Consider the following 19889-nt stretch of genomic DNA (forward strand, 5'->3'; position numbering starts at 1 on the left):
AACAGCAAATGCCCCGCTCTCCCCTGCCCCTCCCCACAACAAAACCGTCCCCACCCAACAAGAACACCCCCTCCTGCTCCCCGCCCTCTTTGTCCCCCCACATTCCCCCCCCCCCCCCCCCCCCAGCCTCCCCCCCCCCCCCCACCACCCCCTCAGTCTGAGTGGTCAGTCCAGACAGTGTCAGTTGAAATGCCAAGCCACATTTTTAACATAACTTGTGTGACTGACTGACCGACCGAGCCCCTCTCCTCAACTTCCCCTCTTGTCGGCCCCTCCTTGCGCTTATTTATAGTCCTCACGTGTTCACACGCACACGCACACACACACACACAGAGGCACCGCACACACACACACACGCGCGCACACACACACATACACACACACACACACACGCAGAGGAAGAGTTACTGATGCAGATGAGAGTACACACACACACACACACACACACACACACACACACACACACACACACACACACACCCTTCACACCGCACTGACGAATCGTTGGGAATTCCAATCCCGTCAAGCGTGACCTAATTTCTCCCCCCCCCTCCCCTCATCCCACCCCACACTCCCCCTCCCCTCACACCCCCTCCCCTCACACCCACCCCCTCAGGTGTGGAACGCACGCCACACACCCATTGTCACAAACGGAGCGTGGCCGAGTAGAGAAGTGGTTGTACTCGAGCGTAGTAGTGGAAGTAGTAAACTGCATGACCACTACTACTACTACTACTACTATTACTGCTCCTGTCGTTATGGGTGGTGGAAAGTGTAGGTGTACTAAGTCAGTGGAACCCCCCCCACACCCTCACCCCTGCCCCTCGGTCCCCCTTGCACCCCTCTCCCTCCCCATCCACCCCACTCTTTCACACCCCTACCTCGCCTCTGCTTGACCTGTTACGTGTACTATGCCGTGCTTTTCTTGTATTGTGCTGTGTTGATTCCCAGCTCTTGTAACGGTCAGCTAGGCGGTCGGAACACCTTGACGAAGACACTGACACACGTGACACACCGTCGGGCACGCACACACACACACACACACACACACACACACACACACACACACACACACACACACACACACACACACACCTTGACGGTCTCAGTCTCATGCGTTCAATGCTTTCTTCTTCTTTTTTGTCAGTTTTTGATAGAATAAAACACATCTGTTTTCTTAAGTAAAATTTTACTAGATTGTGTGTGTGTGTGTGTGTGTGTGTGTGTGTGTGTGTGTGTGTGTGTGTGTGTGTGTGTGTGTGTGTGTGTGTGCGTGTGTGTGTGTGTGTGTGTGTGTGTGTGCGTGTGTGTGTGTGTGTGCGTGCGTGTGTGTATGTGTGTGTGTGTGTGTGTGTGAGTTTGCATGCGCTCGCGTTTAAAAAAAAAAGATCATTATTATTTTTTAATTTTTAACATCGATGATCTTATGCATCACATTGTTTATGTGTCAGTGGTTGCTGCTATTTTTGTGATTGACGTAACCTTTTTTTTCCAGAGTGTTTCGTTTTTGTGTTTAGTGTGCGTTCTGTGTCACTAGATAGATTGTGTGTGTATGTGTGTTTGTGTGTTTGTGTGCGTGTCGGTGTGTGTGTCAGTGTGTTTGGTGTGTGTGTATGTTTCAGTGCCCTGACGGTATGTGTGTGTGTGTCAATATGTGTGTGTGTGTGTGTGTGTGGGGGGGGGGGAGGGGGGGGCAGTGTGTGTCAGTGTGTGTGTGTGTGCGTGCGTGTGTGGGGGGGGAGGGGCAATGTGTGTGTGTCAGTGTGTGAGTGCCGGTGTGTGTGTGTGTGGCAGTGTCGGCGAGAAAGAAAACGTTGGAAGACAGGGAACCATAATGTACCATTATGATCGCTCACATACACTAACACGCACAGACTCAGTCCTAACACACACAGACAGTGCTCAGTCCTCACACACACAGACAATGCTCAGCCTACACAGACAATGCTCAGTCCTCACACACACAGACAGTGCTCAGTCCTCACACACAGAGACAATGCTCAGTCCTAACACACAGACAATGCTCAGTCCTCACACACACAGACAGTGCTCAGTCCTAACACACACAGACAACTTGATGCTCAGTCCTCACACACACAGACAATGCTCAGTCCTCACACACAGACAATGCTCAGTCCTCACACACACAGACAACTTGATGCTCAGTCCTCACACACACAGACAATGCTCAGTCCTAACACACACAGACAACTTGATGCTCAGTCCTAACACACACAGACAATGCTCAGTCCTAACACACACAGACAATGCTCAGTCCTCACACACACAGACAATGCTCAGTCCTCACACACAGACAATGCTCAGTCCTAACACACAGACAATGCTCAGTCCTCACACACACAGACAACTTGATGCTCAGTCTTTACACACACAGACAATGCTAGGTCCTAACACACACAATGCTCAGTCCTTACACACACAGACAATGCTCAGTCCTAACACACACAGACAGTGCTCAGTCCTAACACACACAGACAACTTGATGCTCAGTCCTAACACACACAGACAATGCTCAGTCCTAACACACACAGACAACTTGATGCTCAGTCCTCACACACACAGACAATGCTCAGTCCTCACACACAGACAATGCTCAGTCCTCACACACAGACAATGCTCAGTCCTCACACACACAGACAACTTGATGCTCAGTCTTAACACACACACAGACAATGCTCAGTCCTAACACACACAATGCTCAGTCCTCACACACACAGACAATGCTCAGTCCTCACACACACAGACAATGCTCAGTCCTCACACACACAGACAATGCTCAGTCCTAACACACACAATGCTCAGTCCTCACACACACAATGCTCAGTCATCACACACACAGACAGTACTCAGTCCTCACACACACAGACAATGCTCAGTCCACACACACACAGACAATGCTCAGTCCTAACACACACAATGCTCAGTCATCACACACACAGACAATGCTCAGTCCTCACACACACAGACAGTGCTCAGTCCTAACACACAGAGACTATGCTCAGTCCTCACACACACAGAAATGCTCAGTCGTCACACACACACAGACAATGCTCAGTCCTCACACACACAGACAGTGCTCAGTCCTCACACACACAGACAATGCTCAGTCCTCACACACACAGACAATGCTCAGTCCTCACACACACAGACAATGCTCAGTCCTAACACACACAATGCTCAGTCCTCACACACACAATGCTCAGTCCTCACACACACAGACAATGCTCAGTCCTAACACACACAGACAGTGCTCAGTCCTCACACACACAGACAATGCTCAGTCCTAACACACACAGACAGTGCTCAGTCCTCACACACACAGACAATGCTCAGTCCTCACACACACAGACAGTGCTCAGTCCTCACACACACAGACAGTGCTCAGTCCTAACACACACAATGCTCAGTCCTCACACACACAGACAGTGCTCAGTCCTCACACACAATGCTCAGTCCTAACACACACAGACAGTGCTCAGTCCTTACACACAATGCTCAGTCCTCACACACACAGACAATGCTCAGTCCTCACACACACAATGCTCAGTCCTAACACACACAGACAATGCTCAGTCCTCACACACACAGACAATGCTCAGTCCTCACACACACTCAATGCTCGGTCCTCACACACACACTCAGTGCTCAGTCCTCACACACATAGACAATGCTCAGTCCTCACACACATAGACAATGCTCAGTCCTCACATACATAGACAATGCTCAGTCCTCACACACATAGACAATGCTCAGTCCTAACACACACAATGTTCAGTCCTAACACACACAATATTCAGTCCTCACACACATAGACAATGCTCAGTCCTCACACACACAGACAATGCTCAGTCCTTACACACACAGACAATGCTCAGTCCTCACACACACACTCACAAAGATGTGCTTTTAGATGCGCGCACATACATACAGTTTTGACATCAAGTCGCTCACACACACACACAACACACACACACTCTTTTTCACACACACATACCGTACGACCATAAACACACACACACACACACACACACACACACACGATGTTTCCCGCCCCTGCACCCACACACTGTGAGTGCTTCCACTGGAGTTCCAGTTACATTACGTGTAACACCCATTCAGGACAGCACTGGAAAGCGCTGTGTGTGTTTTTACTGGCCGCCAGCCGGGGTGTAGGGTTTTTATGGCGGCCACCAGCCGTTCAGTGTTGACACACGGGGTTAGTCATCCCTGCCAACGACAGCGTTTGCGCTGGGCTGGCCATGATTTTGTCTCTCTACCTTTTTACAACGGAGATTGAATCAGGTGTAATTTGCCTTTTTCAGTTGGGGGCGGAGTGGGCTTGGGGACGGAAGGGCGGGGGTGGTGTAACACTGATGATAACTCATTTCCAGTCGGATTAATTAATACAGATGTATTGTAGTGACCTCAGAGAGTGGTGGCGAAGTCAGTAGAGTGGGCTGGGTGGTGTGGAGAGGTGGGTGGGTGTGGAAACTGACAAGATGAATATTTTTTTAGTTTTGTGAACAGGATGCTGTGACGATCATGTGAAACGTCACTCATTTAATTAAGTGCTGTCAAAACTAATGACGCACACATCCACAGCTCGTCCTAGACAAACGGAACCGAGAAAGAATTTTTCATTCATGTGTAATGACACGCATTCAAGTACGACACACCACTCAGTGAAATCCAAACAAGCTCGTGCACACTGACACACACAGATGTAGGCGGGCGGGCAAGCGCATGCACACGCGCGCGCGCGCGCGCACACACACACACACACACAACACAAACACAGAGAGCAGAAGTTCAAAACGCACATTAGTCAGTGAGATGTTACTTGTTCGGCAGGCTTACTAGAGGTGAATTTCGAATGACCGTAAAAACTAACTTGAACCTGTGGGAATCCAAACCATCGGGCCAAGACAGGAGAAAGAGCGGCGCTGACTTGGTGATTTTTTCGCTGTTTGTTTCGTCGAAAGAATTGTTAGTTGTACTCTGAAATCAGCAGGCGAGCGAAAAGTGTTAGTGTTTAGTAGGAGGAGGACAAGCAGAAAGTATCAAAGGAATGTGGGGGAGACCCCGTGGGTTTGTGGCACGGAAAGAAAAAAGAAAGAAAAAGAAAAACGTAAAAAACAAAAAAAAAACAAACAAAAAAACCCCAAACCCCAACACAACACACAAAACAACAAGAAAGCACACACACACACACACACACACACACACACACACACACACACACACACACTCACTTAGGGTCTCAGTCGCACGCAACAAGAAAACAAAACACACACACAGACATACACACGCACGCACACACACGCACAATAAGAAGAAATTGATAAAGTAAATTAATAAAGTAAAAAATAAATGATATGAAATTAACTAAAAAAGAAAAAAAGGAAAAAAAAAGAAAAGAAATAGTATTACGAGAAGAAATAAAAGCCAAACAAAGAAAAAAGAAGAAACATTACTATAGTCCATGAAATGTTGAGTGAAGACGAACACCACCGTTGACTGATGACCACCAACCCCCGAAGTGAATGACTGCACTGTATTGCAGTGCAGGGCCTGCCTGGAAGCAGCTGTGTGTGTGTGTGTGTGTGTGTGTGTGTGTGTGCGCGCGCGCGCGCGCGCGCCCGATCTCTGTTCTGGCGTGCATTGATACTTTAAGTGCAGGCACGGAAGTTTCCTGCACACAATTCGTGTGCTGGAGAGTTTGCCTGGGGCTGTGTGCTTTCTTTCCCTGCATGAACAGTGTGTCAGGGATTTGATTTATCTGCTGGCCCTTTGGCAGCTTGTGCATTGCTTCTCTAAACTAATGTCTATCCAAATAGGGGATCACAGTTCTGTACATGTTCTGTATTAAAGCCTGAGATGCCTTGCTACATTGTCAAAGAATCATTTATATATTTTGTTATTTATTGAAAAAAAAAATCACATATAATGATATATGTATGACTCTCTCTCTCTCTCTCTCTCTCTCTCTCTCTCTCTCTCTCTCTATATATATATATATATAGAGAGAGAGAGAGAGAGAGAGATATATATATATATATATATATACACACACACACACACACAGAGAGAGAGAGAGAGTTATCTATTATCTGTATATTTATTTGATTATTCATTTATTTATTTTTTTATTGCTAAGGTGTGGAGTGGGTCAGGGTGGGGCGTATACATAATATGTTTTTTTTTTTTTTTTTTTTTCTCAAATACGTGAACTAGAAACGAAACTGTGGCTATATCTTTCTGTTCTCTCTCTCTCTGTCTCTCTCTTCAAGTTCTTCGTCAGTCCCCCCTCAGTCCCCCCTCCGACACCCCTTTCCCTCCTCTCCATTCCTAGCTGAGTGCAGTTATAAGCAGGGTAAGCCGTCTGGTAAACAGACCATAGGCTGTGAACATCCACATGCGGCAAAAGTGGAGACAGATAATTTAAAGTTCTCGGTAATTTGGAGGAAAAACACACACAGGAACACGCACAGACAACCCCCTTCTGCGCCCCCCCCCCCCCCCCCCACCAAAAAAGGAAAGGAAAGGAAACTGTAATGGCGTCATAGCCCTCAAGTTAAAGTAATCACCGTGTGTGATAGTTACGACTTATCCATCACACCCCCAACTGCCTGGTAATGAGTAGGTATGCAATGTATGGGGCTCACCGCGCCACTGCACCGTTTGAACCGCGGAAAACCTTTTCAGTTCTGACACCAGATACAGTAATTGAGTTTCACGAAGCGCCTGAGCCCTAATGGCAACACAGGGTATAAATTATAATATAAGGGCCAGCCCTTGTCTCGCCTTGGGTAGGGTGTGTGTCTGGCACCGCTGCCAGCGAAACGTGACAAGATTGATATAGTGACAGACGGTCATACATAGCAAGACGCTTGATTGTGTGCGTCAGTGATTCGGCAGACTATTACACACATGCTGTACCACTACATAGCAAACTCGTTTTGATATTTCGCACACGAAAACATGCACGCACGCACACACACACACACACGTTTACAGACAGACAGACGGACACACACATACACCCACACACACTGCACTGGTAGTATGTGAAACTACGGGTTCACGACAGTAGTCATTCGGATGAGACGATAAACCGAGGTCCCGTGTGCAGCACGCACTTAGCGCACGTAAAAGAACCCACGGCAACAAAAGGGTTGTTACTGGCAAAATTCTGTAGAAAAATCCACGTCAATAGGAAAAACAAATAAAACTGCACGCAGGAAAAATACAAAAAAAGAAAAGAAAAAAGGGTGGCGCGCTCTCCTTGGGGAGAGCAGCCCGAATTTCACACAGATAAATCTGTTGTGATAAAAAGAAATACAAAATACAAAAAATACGTGTGCTCGCGTGCGCACGGCACACACTAACATACACTACCTCAAACACCCCCCCCGCACATACAACCACTGAACTCCCCCATCCCTCCACCATAATTATTGTTACCACGTATCACTATCAGCTCACAGCTGGCTCAAGTTAACATAATCACCGATTGTGTTTGCAATACAACTTACCCCCCTGCCCCCTAAACCCCCACCTTAATCTCCCTGGATTGGTATGTGGAAGTGGTGTGTGTGTGTGTGTGTGTTGGGAGGAGAAGTCGGGGTGGGGGTGGGGGGAGTAATAGAACACTGCACCTTTTAAACCGCCGGAAAGCTTTGTGACACCAGATACATTGACTGAGTTTCATGAACCGCGTGAGCTCAAATGGCAACACAGGGTATATAATATAGGGGGCGGCCAGCCTTCTTAGTGTTTCTCAGTTGTTCCGACGCCAGCGAAATAAATTGTCTTCCAGATCCACCATGCTCTGTGTGTGTGTGTGTGTGTGTGTGTGTGTGCTTGCGCGCACACTCGTACTTGTGAAATAATGCTATTTGTGATTGTATGTTTGTGTTTATGCAGGAGAGAGTACCACTGATTTATGTGTACACGTGTGTGTGTGTGTGTGTGTGTGATTAAACGGTATATGTGTATGTTGTGTGTGCGCAGGTGTGTTTTCAAACCGATGAGTACACCCTACACTTTCTTGCATGCACCACCACGAGCAATGCATTCATACATATAGAAGACATACGATGCGAACAACGTTATATATGTCTGCAGGTAGCGTACAACACTTCACCAACAGATCATAGATGTACACCTAACACACGAAGCCATCCTTGGAGTTTGGTATACATGTGACAAAGGATGTACATCGCTGTGTCAGTGTGGTGTACATGTGCCAAGTGATACACATCGCTGTTTGGTGTACATTTGACAAATGACACACATCGCTATGTGGTGTACATGTGACAAATGACACACATCACTGTGTGGTGTACCAGTGACAAATGATACACATCGCTGTGTGGTGTACCTGTGACAAATGATACACATCGCTGTGTGGTGTACCTGTGACAAATGATACACATCGCTGTGTGGTGTACCTGTGACAAATGATACACATCGCTGTGTGGTGTACCTATGACAAATGACACACATCGCTATGTGGTGTACATGTGACAAATGATACACATCACTATGTGGTGTACCAATGACAAATGATACACATTGCTGTGTGGTGTACCTGTGACAAATGATACACATCGCTGTGTGGTGTACCAATGACAAATGACACACATCGCTGTGTGGTGTACCTGTGACAAATGACACACATCGCTGTGTGGTGTACATGTGACAAATGATACACATCACTATGTGGTGTACCTGTGACAAATGACACACATCGCTGTGTGGTGTACATGTGACAAATGATACACATCACTATGTGGTGTACCAGTGACAAATGATACACATCACTATGTGGTGTACCAGTGACAAATGATACACATCACTATGTGGTGTACCAGTGACAAATGATACACATCACTATGTGGTGTACCTGTGACAAATGATACACATCGCTATGTGGTGTACCTGTGACAAATGATACACATCACTATGTGGTGTACCAATGACAAATGATACTTATCGCTGTGTGGTGTACCAGTGACAAATGATACTTATCGCTGTGTGGTGTACCTGTGACAAATGACACACATCGCTGTGTGGTGTACCTATGACAAATGACACACATCGCTGTGTGATGTACCAATGACAAATGATACACATCGCTGTGTGGTGTACCAATGACAAATGATACACATCGCTGTGTGGTGTACCAATGACAAATGACACACATCGCTGTGTGGTGTACCAATGACAAATGACACACATCGCGATGTGGTGTACCAATGACAAATGACACACATCGCTGTGTGATGTACATGTGACAAATGATACACATCGCCATGTGGTGTACCAATGACAAATAACACACATCGCTGTGTGATGTACCCATGACAAATGACACACATCGCTGTGTGATGTACCCATGACAAATGACACACATCGCTGTGTGATGTACATGTGACAAATGACACAATCGCTGTGTGGTGTACCAATGACAAATGACACACATCGCTGTGTGGTGTACATGTTACAAATGATACACATCGCTGTGTGGTGTACCTGTGACAAATGACACACATCGCTGTGTGATGTACATGTGACAAATGACACACATCGCTGTGTGGTGTACCTGTGACAAATGACACACATCGCTGTGTGGTGTACATGTGACAAATGACACACATCGCTGTGTGGTGTACCAGTGACAAATGACACACATCGCTGTGTGGTGTACCAGTGACAAATGACACACATCGCTATGTGGTGTACCAATGACAAATGACACACATCGCTGTGTGGTGTACCTGTGACAAATGATACACATCGCTGTGTGGTGTACCTGTGACAAATGATACACATCGCTGTGTGGTGTACCTGTGACAAATGATACACATCGCTGTGTGATGTACCAATGACAAATGATACACATCGCTGTGTGGTGTACCTGTGACAAATGATACACATCGCTGTGTGGTGTACCTGTGACAAATGATACACATTGCTGTGTGATGTACCTGTGACAAATGATACACATTGCTGTGTGGTGTACCTGTGACAAATGATACACATCGCTGTGTGGTGTACCAATGACAAATGATACACATCGCCATGTGGTGTACCCATGACAAGTGATACACATCGCTGTGTCATTGTGGTGAAGTTCACGAGGTGCAGCTATCATCAATTGGCCTGGGGCATGCAATGAAACCCGACGTCATCGTCGGGGCTGCCTGGTGGTCATGATTGCTGGTTTGACAGCGCTGTGTAAATTTATAGCTCAGTCAGTGCCTCGGGCAGTTGACACTGGTTCTGTGTGTGTGTGTGTGTGTGTGTGTATGTAGGGAAGAGGTGAGCAGGGGAGAAAAAAAAAAAGTAAAATGAAAAAAAGATTGTGACTGGGCGCTCGCACACCTATCTATAGATCTCTCTCTCTCTCTATATATATATATAATGTATATTATATACCGGCGTGCTAGAAGGGATGGAATATGCATCATGTTGAGAAGAATGTATTTGTTATTAAGATACGTGGTTGGAAAACAAACTAAAAAAATAAACAACCAACCTCCGTAAAAAAATCTTTTTGTTGTTGTTGTTAATATCTTTTACTTATTTATTTTGTTTTGTACTATTTATGACGCAGCAAAATAAATAAACGCAATACAGATGGAAGAAGAAGTACTTGAAGTGATTTGTATTATTTTAAACCCCCCCCTCTTTCTCTCTCTCTCTCTCTCTCTTCGTTCCTTCTTGGGTGGTCACGATGACTGCAGTATTGCATGCAGGGGGTTTCCTTGATGGGGGAAGTTTCTTGGATTGTCACCGTTACTCACCTGTACACAAGGTAATGGGTTGCATTAATAGTGGACTTGCACACACACACACACACACACACACACACATATATATATATATATATATATATATATATATATATATATATATATATATATATAAAGAGAGAGAGAGAAGAAGAGAATAAGAAAATATACGACATCCGCATGCGAAGAATTCACGCGAATTCTTGGGACAAATGTTATACTTAAAGAGATGGGTGTACTTAACAATGACCTGTGTAGTTTTTGCAACACAATGAAAGATAGTATTAGACACATGTTTTGGCAGTGTACAACCATCCAACGTTTCTGGCAAGAATTAATGGATCTGGTTAATGAAAGATGCCCAAATGCTCAAAATTTGCAATTAACTGAACCATTAGTCATACTTGGACATGACAAAAATATAGTCACTGATCCCACTTTTTATTTCATTTTGTTGCTGGCTAAACAATACTTGCACCAACGCAAGATGAACAGCACTGAACCTGTTCTGCAGGGTTTCATAAAAAAATTGGAATACAGATATACAGTTGAAGAATATATAGCTAGGAAAAACTTTCTTTATAATGATTTTATCAGCAAATGGTCTCCATATAAATCCTTGTTTTTTAATACAAATTGAAATAAGAATATATATTGTCATACAGTTCTGATATTGTTATTACTATATTTTGTATCTTACTATGCAATTTAAAGTATGGCCACATATGTGTCATTTATTGTGAGGTTGACAACCTACAATTTATCAGACTCCTTCGACTGTGCCCGGCGACCTTATATTTGATCTTGATTCATTGATCTTTGCCAGCATGTTCTTGTGGCTGTGTTATTATTGCTATTATTATTAGTAGTAGTACTTCTTTTTGTTTCTATGTGTGTGTGTTTAACAATGTAAAAAATGAATAAAAATGTTTGAAAAAAAAAAAAAAGAATTCACGCGAAATTTGTAAGCCAAGAAAAGAGCCATCCATCCTTCAACACGAAGTTTACCCTCCCTTTTTGATTGAATCTCATGGCGCCATTCTTCTCCAACCATGCCGTGCCAAAAATGCCGGAGATCGTTTTGATTGCAGTTCTGGTGCTATGGAAGAAGAAAATGTGAAGAAAAGACGAAACATCGATTTTTTGTGTGAACAACATTTAGAATCTCCTGCATTTTGCATCACAAAACAGCCGTGGTTTCCCACACGTGTTCTGAGTCACTTGTTCCCATGGGCTGGCCATCTCTTGAGCAGCTTAGAACCTCTGTAAAATCCATCATGGACTAATCCAGTGCCTTGTTATTTGGAGCAAGCTAGTCCCACCCCCACCACGACAGCGACGTACCCACAACCAGCAGTTCTGCCTCATCAGCACCAGAACTCAGTACAGAGGTGGCTCATTCCTACCCAGGACTGTTTTAGGGACTGGAACCATCTTCCCAGTGAGACAGTAGAGGCAGCAACAGTCGACGCTTTTGTGTCGCGAGCCTCTGCCCATCAGTGACAGTTTCCTGACACCATGTGGTCCTTACGGTGACGGATTTCAGCTATGTTTTACGGACAATGAGAATAGTGAAGTGATCAGAACTTACAAATGGACTGTGTCCATAACCCCCCCCACCCCCTCCCCCTTTATGTGCCGGAATGATCATCCTCAAGATCGTGGGCACCGAAGGAAAGAAGAAGATGGAAGTTGGCTTTGTGCGCATCGATGTGACGTCACGATTGACCTCTTCCTGTCTTCTTTCCATAGAGAGCCAAGCGCAGTGTCAGTGGCGGTGCTGTGTTGCGCCAGGCTCACACACACACACACACACAAATCAATATAATTGCTTTAATACTCCGGTATGTCCAGTTTAATGTATGTCGTTGTATTGATTTACCCATCGCCAGGTATTTGAGAGCATGATGCGATTTTATTTCGTGTCCCCTTTTATAAAATGACGAATGTGTGTAGCGGTTCCTGGAACTTTTTGCTAAATAAGCACAGGAATGAATCGTGTTTTGCTGGTGGTTTTGTTTATTTGCTTTCTTTTTTTTTCTGTTTCTCTCTCTCTCTTTTTTGTTTTCTTTTGTTTTGTTTTTGTTCAAAGGCAAGTCGGTACGTGTATGTTATTTAGATCTTGACTGAAGCGAAATAAAACAAGAGAGGCAAGGCCTTCAAGACTCACTTGTGATACACTTTAAAAAAAATCTAATCGTTAAAATGTGTTCTGTATTTGTTATTATAAAGCTTCGCGTTAAAAAAAAAAAAAAGAAAGAAAAAAAAAGTCCTAACCAGATTCGATTTAAGTCCCCTAGCATTAATTACAGAGTAATTTTCCTTTTTTACTATCTGCACCAAAACGTTTGCAAAATAAATAAAACTTCCATGCTTAGCAAAAGAAGTTCCTGTTTGAACAAAAAATGATAATAATGACTGCTCTTGTTGTTGGGTCAGAATATCAGATCAAAGTGCCAAGTTTAGAGAAGACAAAATATAAATATAACAGTAAATGCAGTTTGCATATAATTAGGCTTCATTTTTTAAATTTTTTTGTGCCCATCCCAAAGGTGCAATATTGTTTCAAACAAGATGACTGGAAAGAATTGAATTTTTCCTATTTTTATGCCTAATTTGGTGTCAACTGACAAAGTATTTGCAGAGAAAATGTCAATGTTAAAGTTTACCACGGACACACACACACACACACACACACACACACAGACAACCGAACACCGGGTTAAAACATAGACTCACTTTGTTTACACAAGTGAGTCAAAAATTATGCTGTTCGGTTGAAATCGGGATAGATTCTTCGCTCTTAGATCTAAGTACCCTACACTAGATCATTGTGGTTTTGACTCGCTTTAGGAACGCCACTTTGCTCGGTGTCCCGGCCTATTCAGTGTGAGTGCAGCGTGTGTTCAATAATGGGCTGTTGTCTTTCTCCCTCACCCGATACTGATTGTCAAGGGCTTGTTGGGACCCACCAAACAGCAGCTGTCGTGTTCTGTGTTTGTTTCACACGATGTGGCATGTCCGCGTGACAGTTCATACACATAACTCTGGGTGGACGGGTGGGTGGATGGTGGTGTTGCGTGGTGGTGGTGGTGGTGATGTGAGAGAGAGAGAGAGAGAGAGAGAGAGAGAGAGAGATCGTTCGTTTATTTATTTATAGTCTGTTCATCTACGATGATGATGATGATGATGAGAGAGAGAGAGAGATTATTGTGTGAAGTGGCGCAGGAATTGAGTCAAAGGGCTTTCCGAATTCTTCTATTTGATGCCAACGATATTGGAATATTTTGATCTGTGACTTTTGGGGTAAGGCTGTGAGCGCCTCAGTACAGTAGCCAGGGAAAGAACGTGGACGTCTAATCGATGGAAAAGTCACGTTTTAAGATATAACTGTACACTGTGATCATATATTAAACAGGAAACTGTTTTTTGCTGCTGAAGTGGTTTCCCCTCGAAAATCCAGTCTTCAACGACGAAGAGCTATTTTACCTCAAGGGCTTTTGGCAGTTGGTCATGAACTGGGTATTGAAGTGTTTTCGATATAACTAAAATGTTGTTTTGTAAAAAAAAGGTGTGTGTGTGTGCGCGCGCATGCGTGCGTGCGTGCACGCGCATGCGTGCGTGCGTGTGTGTGTGTGTGTGCAGAGGTTAAAACTGAACTTACTTTTCTCTCCGTAGTGTGCATGTAAAAGTTTGAACTGAAGAGAAGGGTGTCTTAATGACAGTAATGGTGTAATATTTTAATTAATGTTATGGTCGTCCTAATTAACCCTTTAGTCACAATTCTTTATTCGGGCTTCTTTTCTTTTCGTTCTTTTTTCCTTTCGGCTTGGGATTGCATTACGTTTGCTTAGCAAAATCAGTTACATCTCTTGAAAGTGAACAGTTTTACTAGAGATTCATCATGCCACACTGATGTAATTTCATGAAGGTTGAGCAGTCACATAGTTAATACTGTTACTGTCACGGTGAGACTGACAGTGTCATGATCGTGGTGATCACGTTGGTCAGTGCCATCGTGATGTCACAGGGTTCATTGTGACTTGATGTCTAACTTGAGGGTCGTCAGGTCCATCCCGATAGGCCGAAAAGAGACTGACACTCGGTGTGCGGCACGAGCTTACACACACACACACACACACACACACACACACACACACTGACACACACACACACACACACACTGACACACACACCGCACACACACACACACACACACACACACACACACACACACACACACACACACACCGCACACACACACACACACACACTGACACACACACCGCACACACACACACACACACACACACACACACACACACACACACACACACACACTCACACACACACACACACTGACACTGACACACACACACACTGACACACCACACACACACACACACACACACACACACACACACACACACACACCGCACACACACACACACACACACTGACACACACACCGCACACACACACACACACACACACACACACACACACACACACACACACACACTCACACACACACACACACTGACACTGACACACACTGACACACCACACACACACACACACACACACACACACACACACACACACACACACACACACAGACACACGCACCGCATACACAAACACCGCACACACACACACACACACACACACACACACTCACTCACTCACTCACTCACTCACTCACTCACTCACTCACACACACACACACACACACACACACACACACACACCGCATACACACACACACACACAGACTCACAGACACAGACACACATAGACTCACAGACACAGACACACTCAAATGCACACAGACAGACAGACGGACACACACACACACATGCACACAGACAGACACATGCACACACACACACACACACACACATAATCGAATCGCGCGCGCGCGCACACACACACACACACTCTCTCTCTCTCTCTCACACACACACACACACTCACACTCACACACGTCAGCAACCCTTCGTTAAAGAAATCATTTCTGGCAGGAAATCATGCATGCATATATATGATATATATATATATAATGTACACATAGTTACACACAATACAGCATTGTGGTGACTCTGAATGAAAGGACGATTTCTTTCCAGCTCTTCTTCATCGACAGCTTGCAGGCAGTGCTAAGGGGCACAACTGAGATTGTGATGGGCCAAGTTTGGAGAATTGATCAGTTGCTTCCCTTGATATGTCTTCGGGGGAACACGAATTGGTCGTGTGTTACTTTCGTTTTTTCCAGTAAGTCGTTAAACTCAACTTGATCTTTCTTTAAGTCTCATTTAAAAGACCCCAGCCACTGCTCAGAGTCAAGCGGAGGAGGAAATAAAGAACTGTAGGCCTGGCTTGTTCATACTGATTGTCTGGAAACCGCAGGCATTGGAATTTCGGTGATTTCCCTCCCCTTCCTCTACTTTGTTCGTGGGCCCCGACTCCCACGCCCACTCGCATACACCAGCGGGCTTTCACGTGTATGAACGTTTTTACCCCCGCCATGTAGGCAGCCATACTGCGTTTTCGGGGGAGGAGGGGGGGAGGGTGCATGCCGGATATGTTCTTGTTTCCATAACCCACCGAACGCTGACATGGATAACGGGATCTTTGAGGTGCTCATTTGATCTTTTGCATGCGTATACACACAATGGGCGTTCAGGCACTAGCAGTTCTGCACATCTGTGGTGATGTGTGTGTGTGTGTGTGTGTGTGTGTGTGTGTGTGTGTGTGTGTTGTAGTAGTAGTTGTAGCAGTATTTACATTTACTCGTTGTGATACCAGACACGTGTGTGTGTGTGTGTGTGTGTGTGTGTGTGTGTGTGTGTGTGTGTGTGTGTGTGTGTGTGTGTGTGTACATGTACATGAGTGATGTGTTTGTATGCTTATATATATATGTGTGTGTGTGCGTGTGCGTGTGTGTGTGTGCATTTCTTTGTGCATGAGTGTGTGGGTTTATATGTGATCTATATATACAGATCTGTGTGTTTATATGTGATAGATGATCTATAGAGATACATTTTGTAGACACAGACAGACAGACAGAGCATGGCTGTGTATGTGTTCACAGTCATCCCTTCCTGACAGTGACAACCATTTCCTCCCCCCCCCCCCCCCACTCCTCCAACCTTTATTCATCCATTCCTTCCTTCATTCCTTTCTTCCTCCAGGCTCCTTCATCCTGTTGCTGGCGGCGGGCCTGTCTCACCGTGACACACGGGGAGTGGACGCCGCTACCTCCTCCTCCTCCTCCTCCTCGTCCTCCCCGTCACGCAGCTTCGGGTTCTTCAACGCCACCTCCCTGGTCACCATTCTCTCCTCCACCTGGGACCTCCGATCCACCAAGGAGGTGACGCTTCGCACGTGCCACCCGCAGGGAACCCTGCTGTCCCAGAACGCTTCCTCCTCCTCCTCCTCCTCCTCTTCCCCAAGACTGACGCACCTGGCGCTGTTGCTACGAAACGGCACGGTGGTGTTTGAGTGGACGATGGCGGACAACAACGACGACGACGACGGCGACAGCAACGACGACACGGAGACAAGGACGTCGTGGGTTTCAGTGGGCGAGAGCCTGGCGGACAACCAGCAGTACACGGTCCGGCTGAGGCACTACCTGGGCACGGTGTCGCTGCACGTGCTGAGGCGGAACCAGGTGCTGCAGAGTGCCGTGGTGGCCAACGCCAGCCACAATAGCCGGCTGCTGGCGGCGGGGGCGATCCGGGATTCGAGCCTGCGGGTCGGGGAGGGCTTCGTGGGCTGCCTGTACGCGGCGCCCGGAGTCAACTTCTCGGGCGGGGCCGTGGAGGTGGAGAACGTGGCGTGGGGGTCGTGTCCCTTGCGGGGGGCGCCTGGGTGTTCTACTGGTGAGTACTGCTGGTGCTGTTGGTTGTTGAAAGAGAGAGAGAGAAAAAAGGAAAAAAAAGAAGAAGTTTTTTTGGGTGTGGGTGGGTCGCGGGAGTGTTGCCTCTCTCTCTCTCTCTCTCTGTGTGTGTGTGTGTGGTTGAGGGTGAGTGTTGGGGGTACGGGTGGGGATGTACGTGTGTGTTGGGGGACCTGTGTGTTTGTGTGTGTGTGTGTGGAGTGTAGGCTCTGTGTATGTTTGTTTGTGTGTCTGTGTGTGTATATGTGTCTGTGTGTTACTGTGTGAGGGTCACTTTGTGTAATTGTCACGGTATGTGTATGTGCTCTCAATACACACGTCCAGATATTGACAGCTGAACCACAGCAAACAAATTTATAAGAAATGTATCGTTAAGTACACATCAGCGGTCAGGCGGAGAGAGGGCCGCTGTGCAAATGACCCATCTCTGCCAGGCCAGCCATGTCCACTTCCTTCTCCAATGGAAAACGAAGACATGTTTCTGAGTTTGGATTCGTTCTTATTCACTTTGCGCGCGCGCACACACACACCCGCGCGCGCGCGCGCGCGCACACACACACACACACACTCGCTCGCTCGCTCGCTTGCTCTCTCTTTCTCTCTCTCTTGTTTAATGAATGTATCAAAGAATGTGCTGAGTGTATGAAGAAACGTGTTGTTACTAATGGAAATGGAAAAGAACGTGATTGGTTTGATCAGGAGTGTAAAGCTTGTGAGAGAAATATTGGATTTTTTGTTAAGAACGTGTAGAAGGACATTAAAGGTTGAAGATCGACACGAGTTTCTTATTGCCAGACGTGAATATGAAAATTTAGTGAAGAGAAAAAGAAAATTTAATGATGAAAAGCTGAATAAGCTAGTCGATTCAGTCAGAAACCAAACAGAATTTTGGGATACAGTGCGTACTGTTTCATTTGAACGCAAACAGTCTAAAAGTAACATAGACATTGACGTATGGTTTTATCACTTTAAATCTTTACTGGATAAACAAGTAGAAAATTGTAGTTTTATTGAACATTTACAAGATGAAGTAAATAATGACGACACGAACCGTCCTATAAGTATAACGAAAGAAGAAATATTACTAGCCTTGAGAAAACTTAAAAATAAAAAAGCAGCTGGTCCTGATGGAGTAATAAGCGAGTTATAAAAAATGATAATAATAGTCTAGTAATGGATTTTTTTTCTTGAAATTGTTCAATAGGCTTTTTGATAATGGAGAATGTCCCTTGAATTGACTGAATCAATTATTTTGCCACTTTTCGAAAACGGTATTACCCAAGATCCCAATTATGATAGAGGAATTCGTCTTAGTGATGTAAGCAGTTATTTTGGTTTCATTATCAATAACAGATTACAAGAGTGGATAGAAGAAATGATTCAGTATACGGTGAAATAAATCGAATCCAGTATCTGTAAACTCTGCGGTTAGTTGTAATCGCTATTGGTTAGGAATATTCCAAATGGAAGATTTTAGACTGCCATACAAAGCTTACCAAATGTTACATGAACTGGATAGTAGGGCTAAAATTAATTGGGCATCATATGTGCGCCTTTGTTTAAACATGGTTTTGGACATATTGTCTAAATCAAAGTACAGGCTGTGAATGAGTTTTTATAAAAGCTTTTCGACAACGTCTAATAGATTGTAGATGACAGGAATGGAATCGGAATACTTCTACCAGTGAAAAATTTGATTTATATAGAACATATTCAGTCTCGCATGTTGTGAAACCATAATGCTTTTGAATCTTAATAAACATATAAAATTTATCACAACGAGTTTTAGATTGGGTATTTCTGATTTGGCTGTACATCGGTATAAATACGAAAATGTTAGAGAATCTGATTTTGATTTGTCCCATGTGTAAGCGTTCAAAAGAAGACGGAAGTTCATTTTGTTCTCAGTTGTGAAGTACTGAAAGAAACCATAGAAACATTTATTCGACCCAGATACTATCGACAACTTTGTCTTTTCAAACTGGTTTTATTGTTGTCTTGTACTGACCCTGATGTTGTGCGAAATTTGTCTATGTTTTTCTACAAATCCTTTAGATATAGGGAAATACTTATTTCTCAATGTTCCTGATTAACCTGATATATCCTTGGTTGCTTTGTTTTAATCTTAATGTCTATATTTGGTATCATGATTATTGTCTGTTCAG

The 19889-nt window shown here is 44.9% G+C and overlaps 1 protein-coding gene across 1 annotated transcript in view; it reads left to right on the forward strand.

Annotated features, from left to right (window-relative positions):
- LOC143289429 (uncharacterized) overlaps window positions 1–19889 on the forward strand; it is a 159706-nt gene that overhangs the window by 10690 nt on the left and 129127 nt on the right. Inside the window, exon 2 of the mRNA XM_076598393.1 lies at window positions 17015–17707. Within this exon, the coding sequence (XP_076454508.1) occupies window positions 17015–17707 (693 nt within the window). The remainder of the gene's footprint in view (window positions 1–17014; window positions 17708–19889) is intronic.

This window comes from Babylonia areolata, chromosome 14 (assembly GCF_041734735.1).
Source record: "Babylonia areolata isolate BAREFJ2019XMU chromosome 14, ASM4173473v1, whole genome shotgun sequence".
Taxonomy (NCBI): Eukaryota; Metazoa; Mollusca; class Gastropoda; order Neogastropoda; family Buccinidae; genus Babylonia; species Babylonia areolata.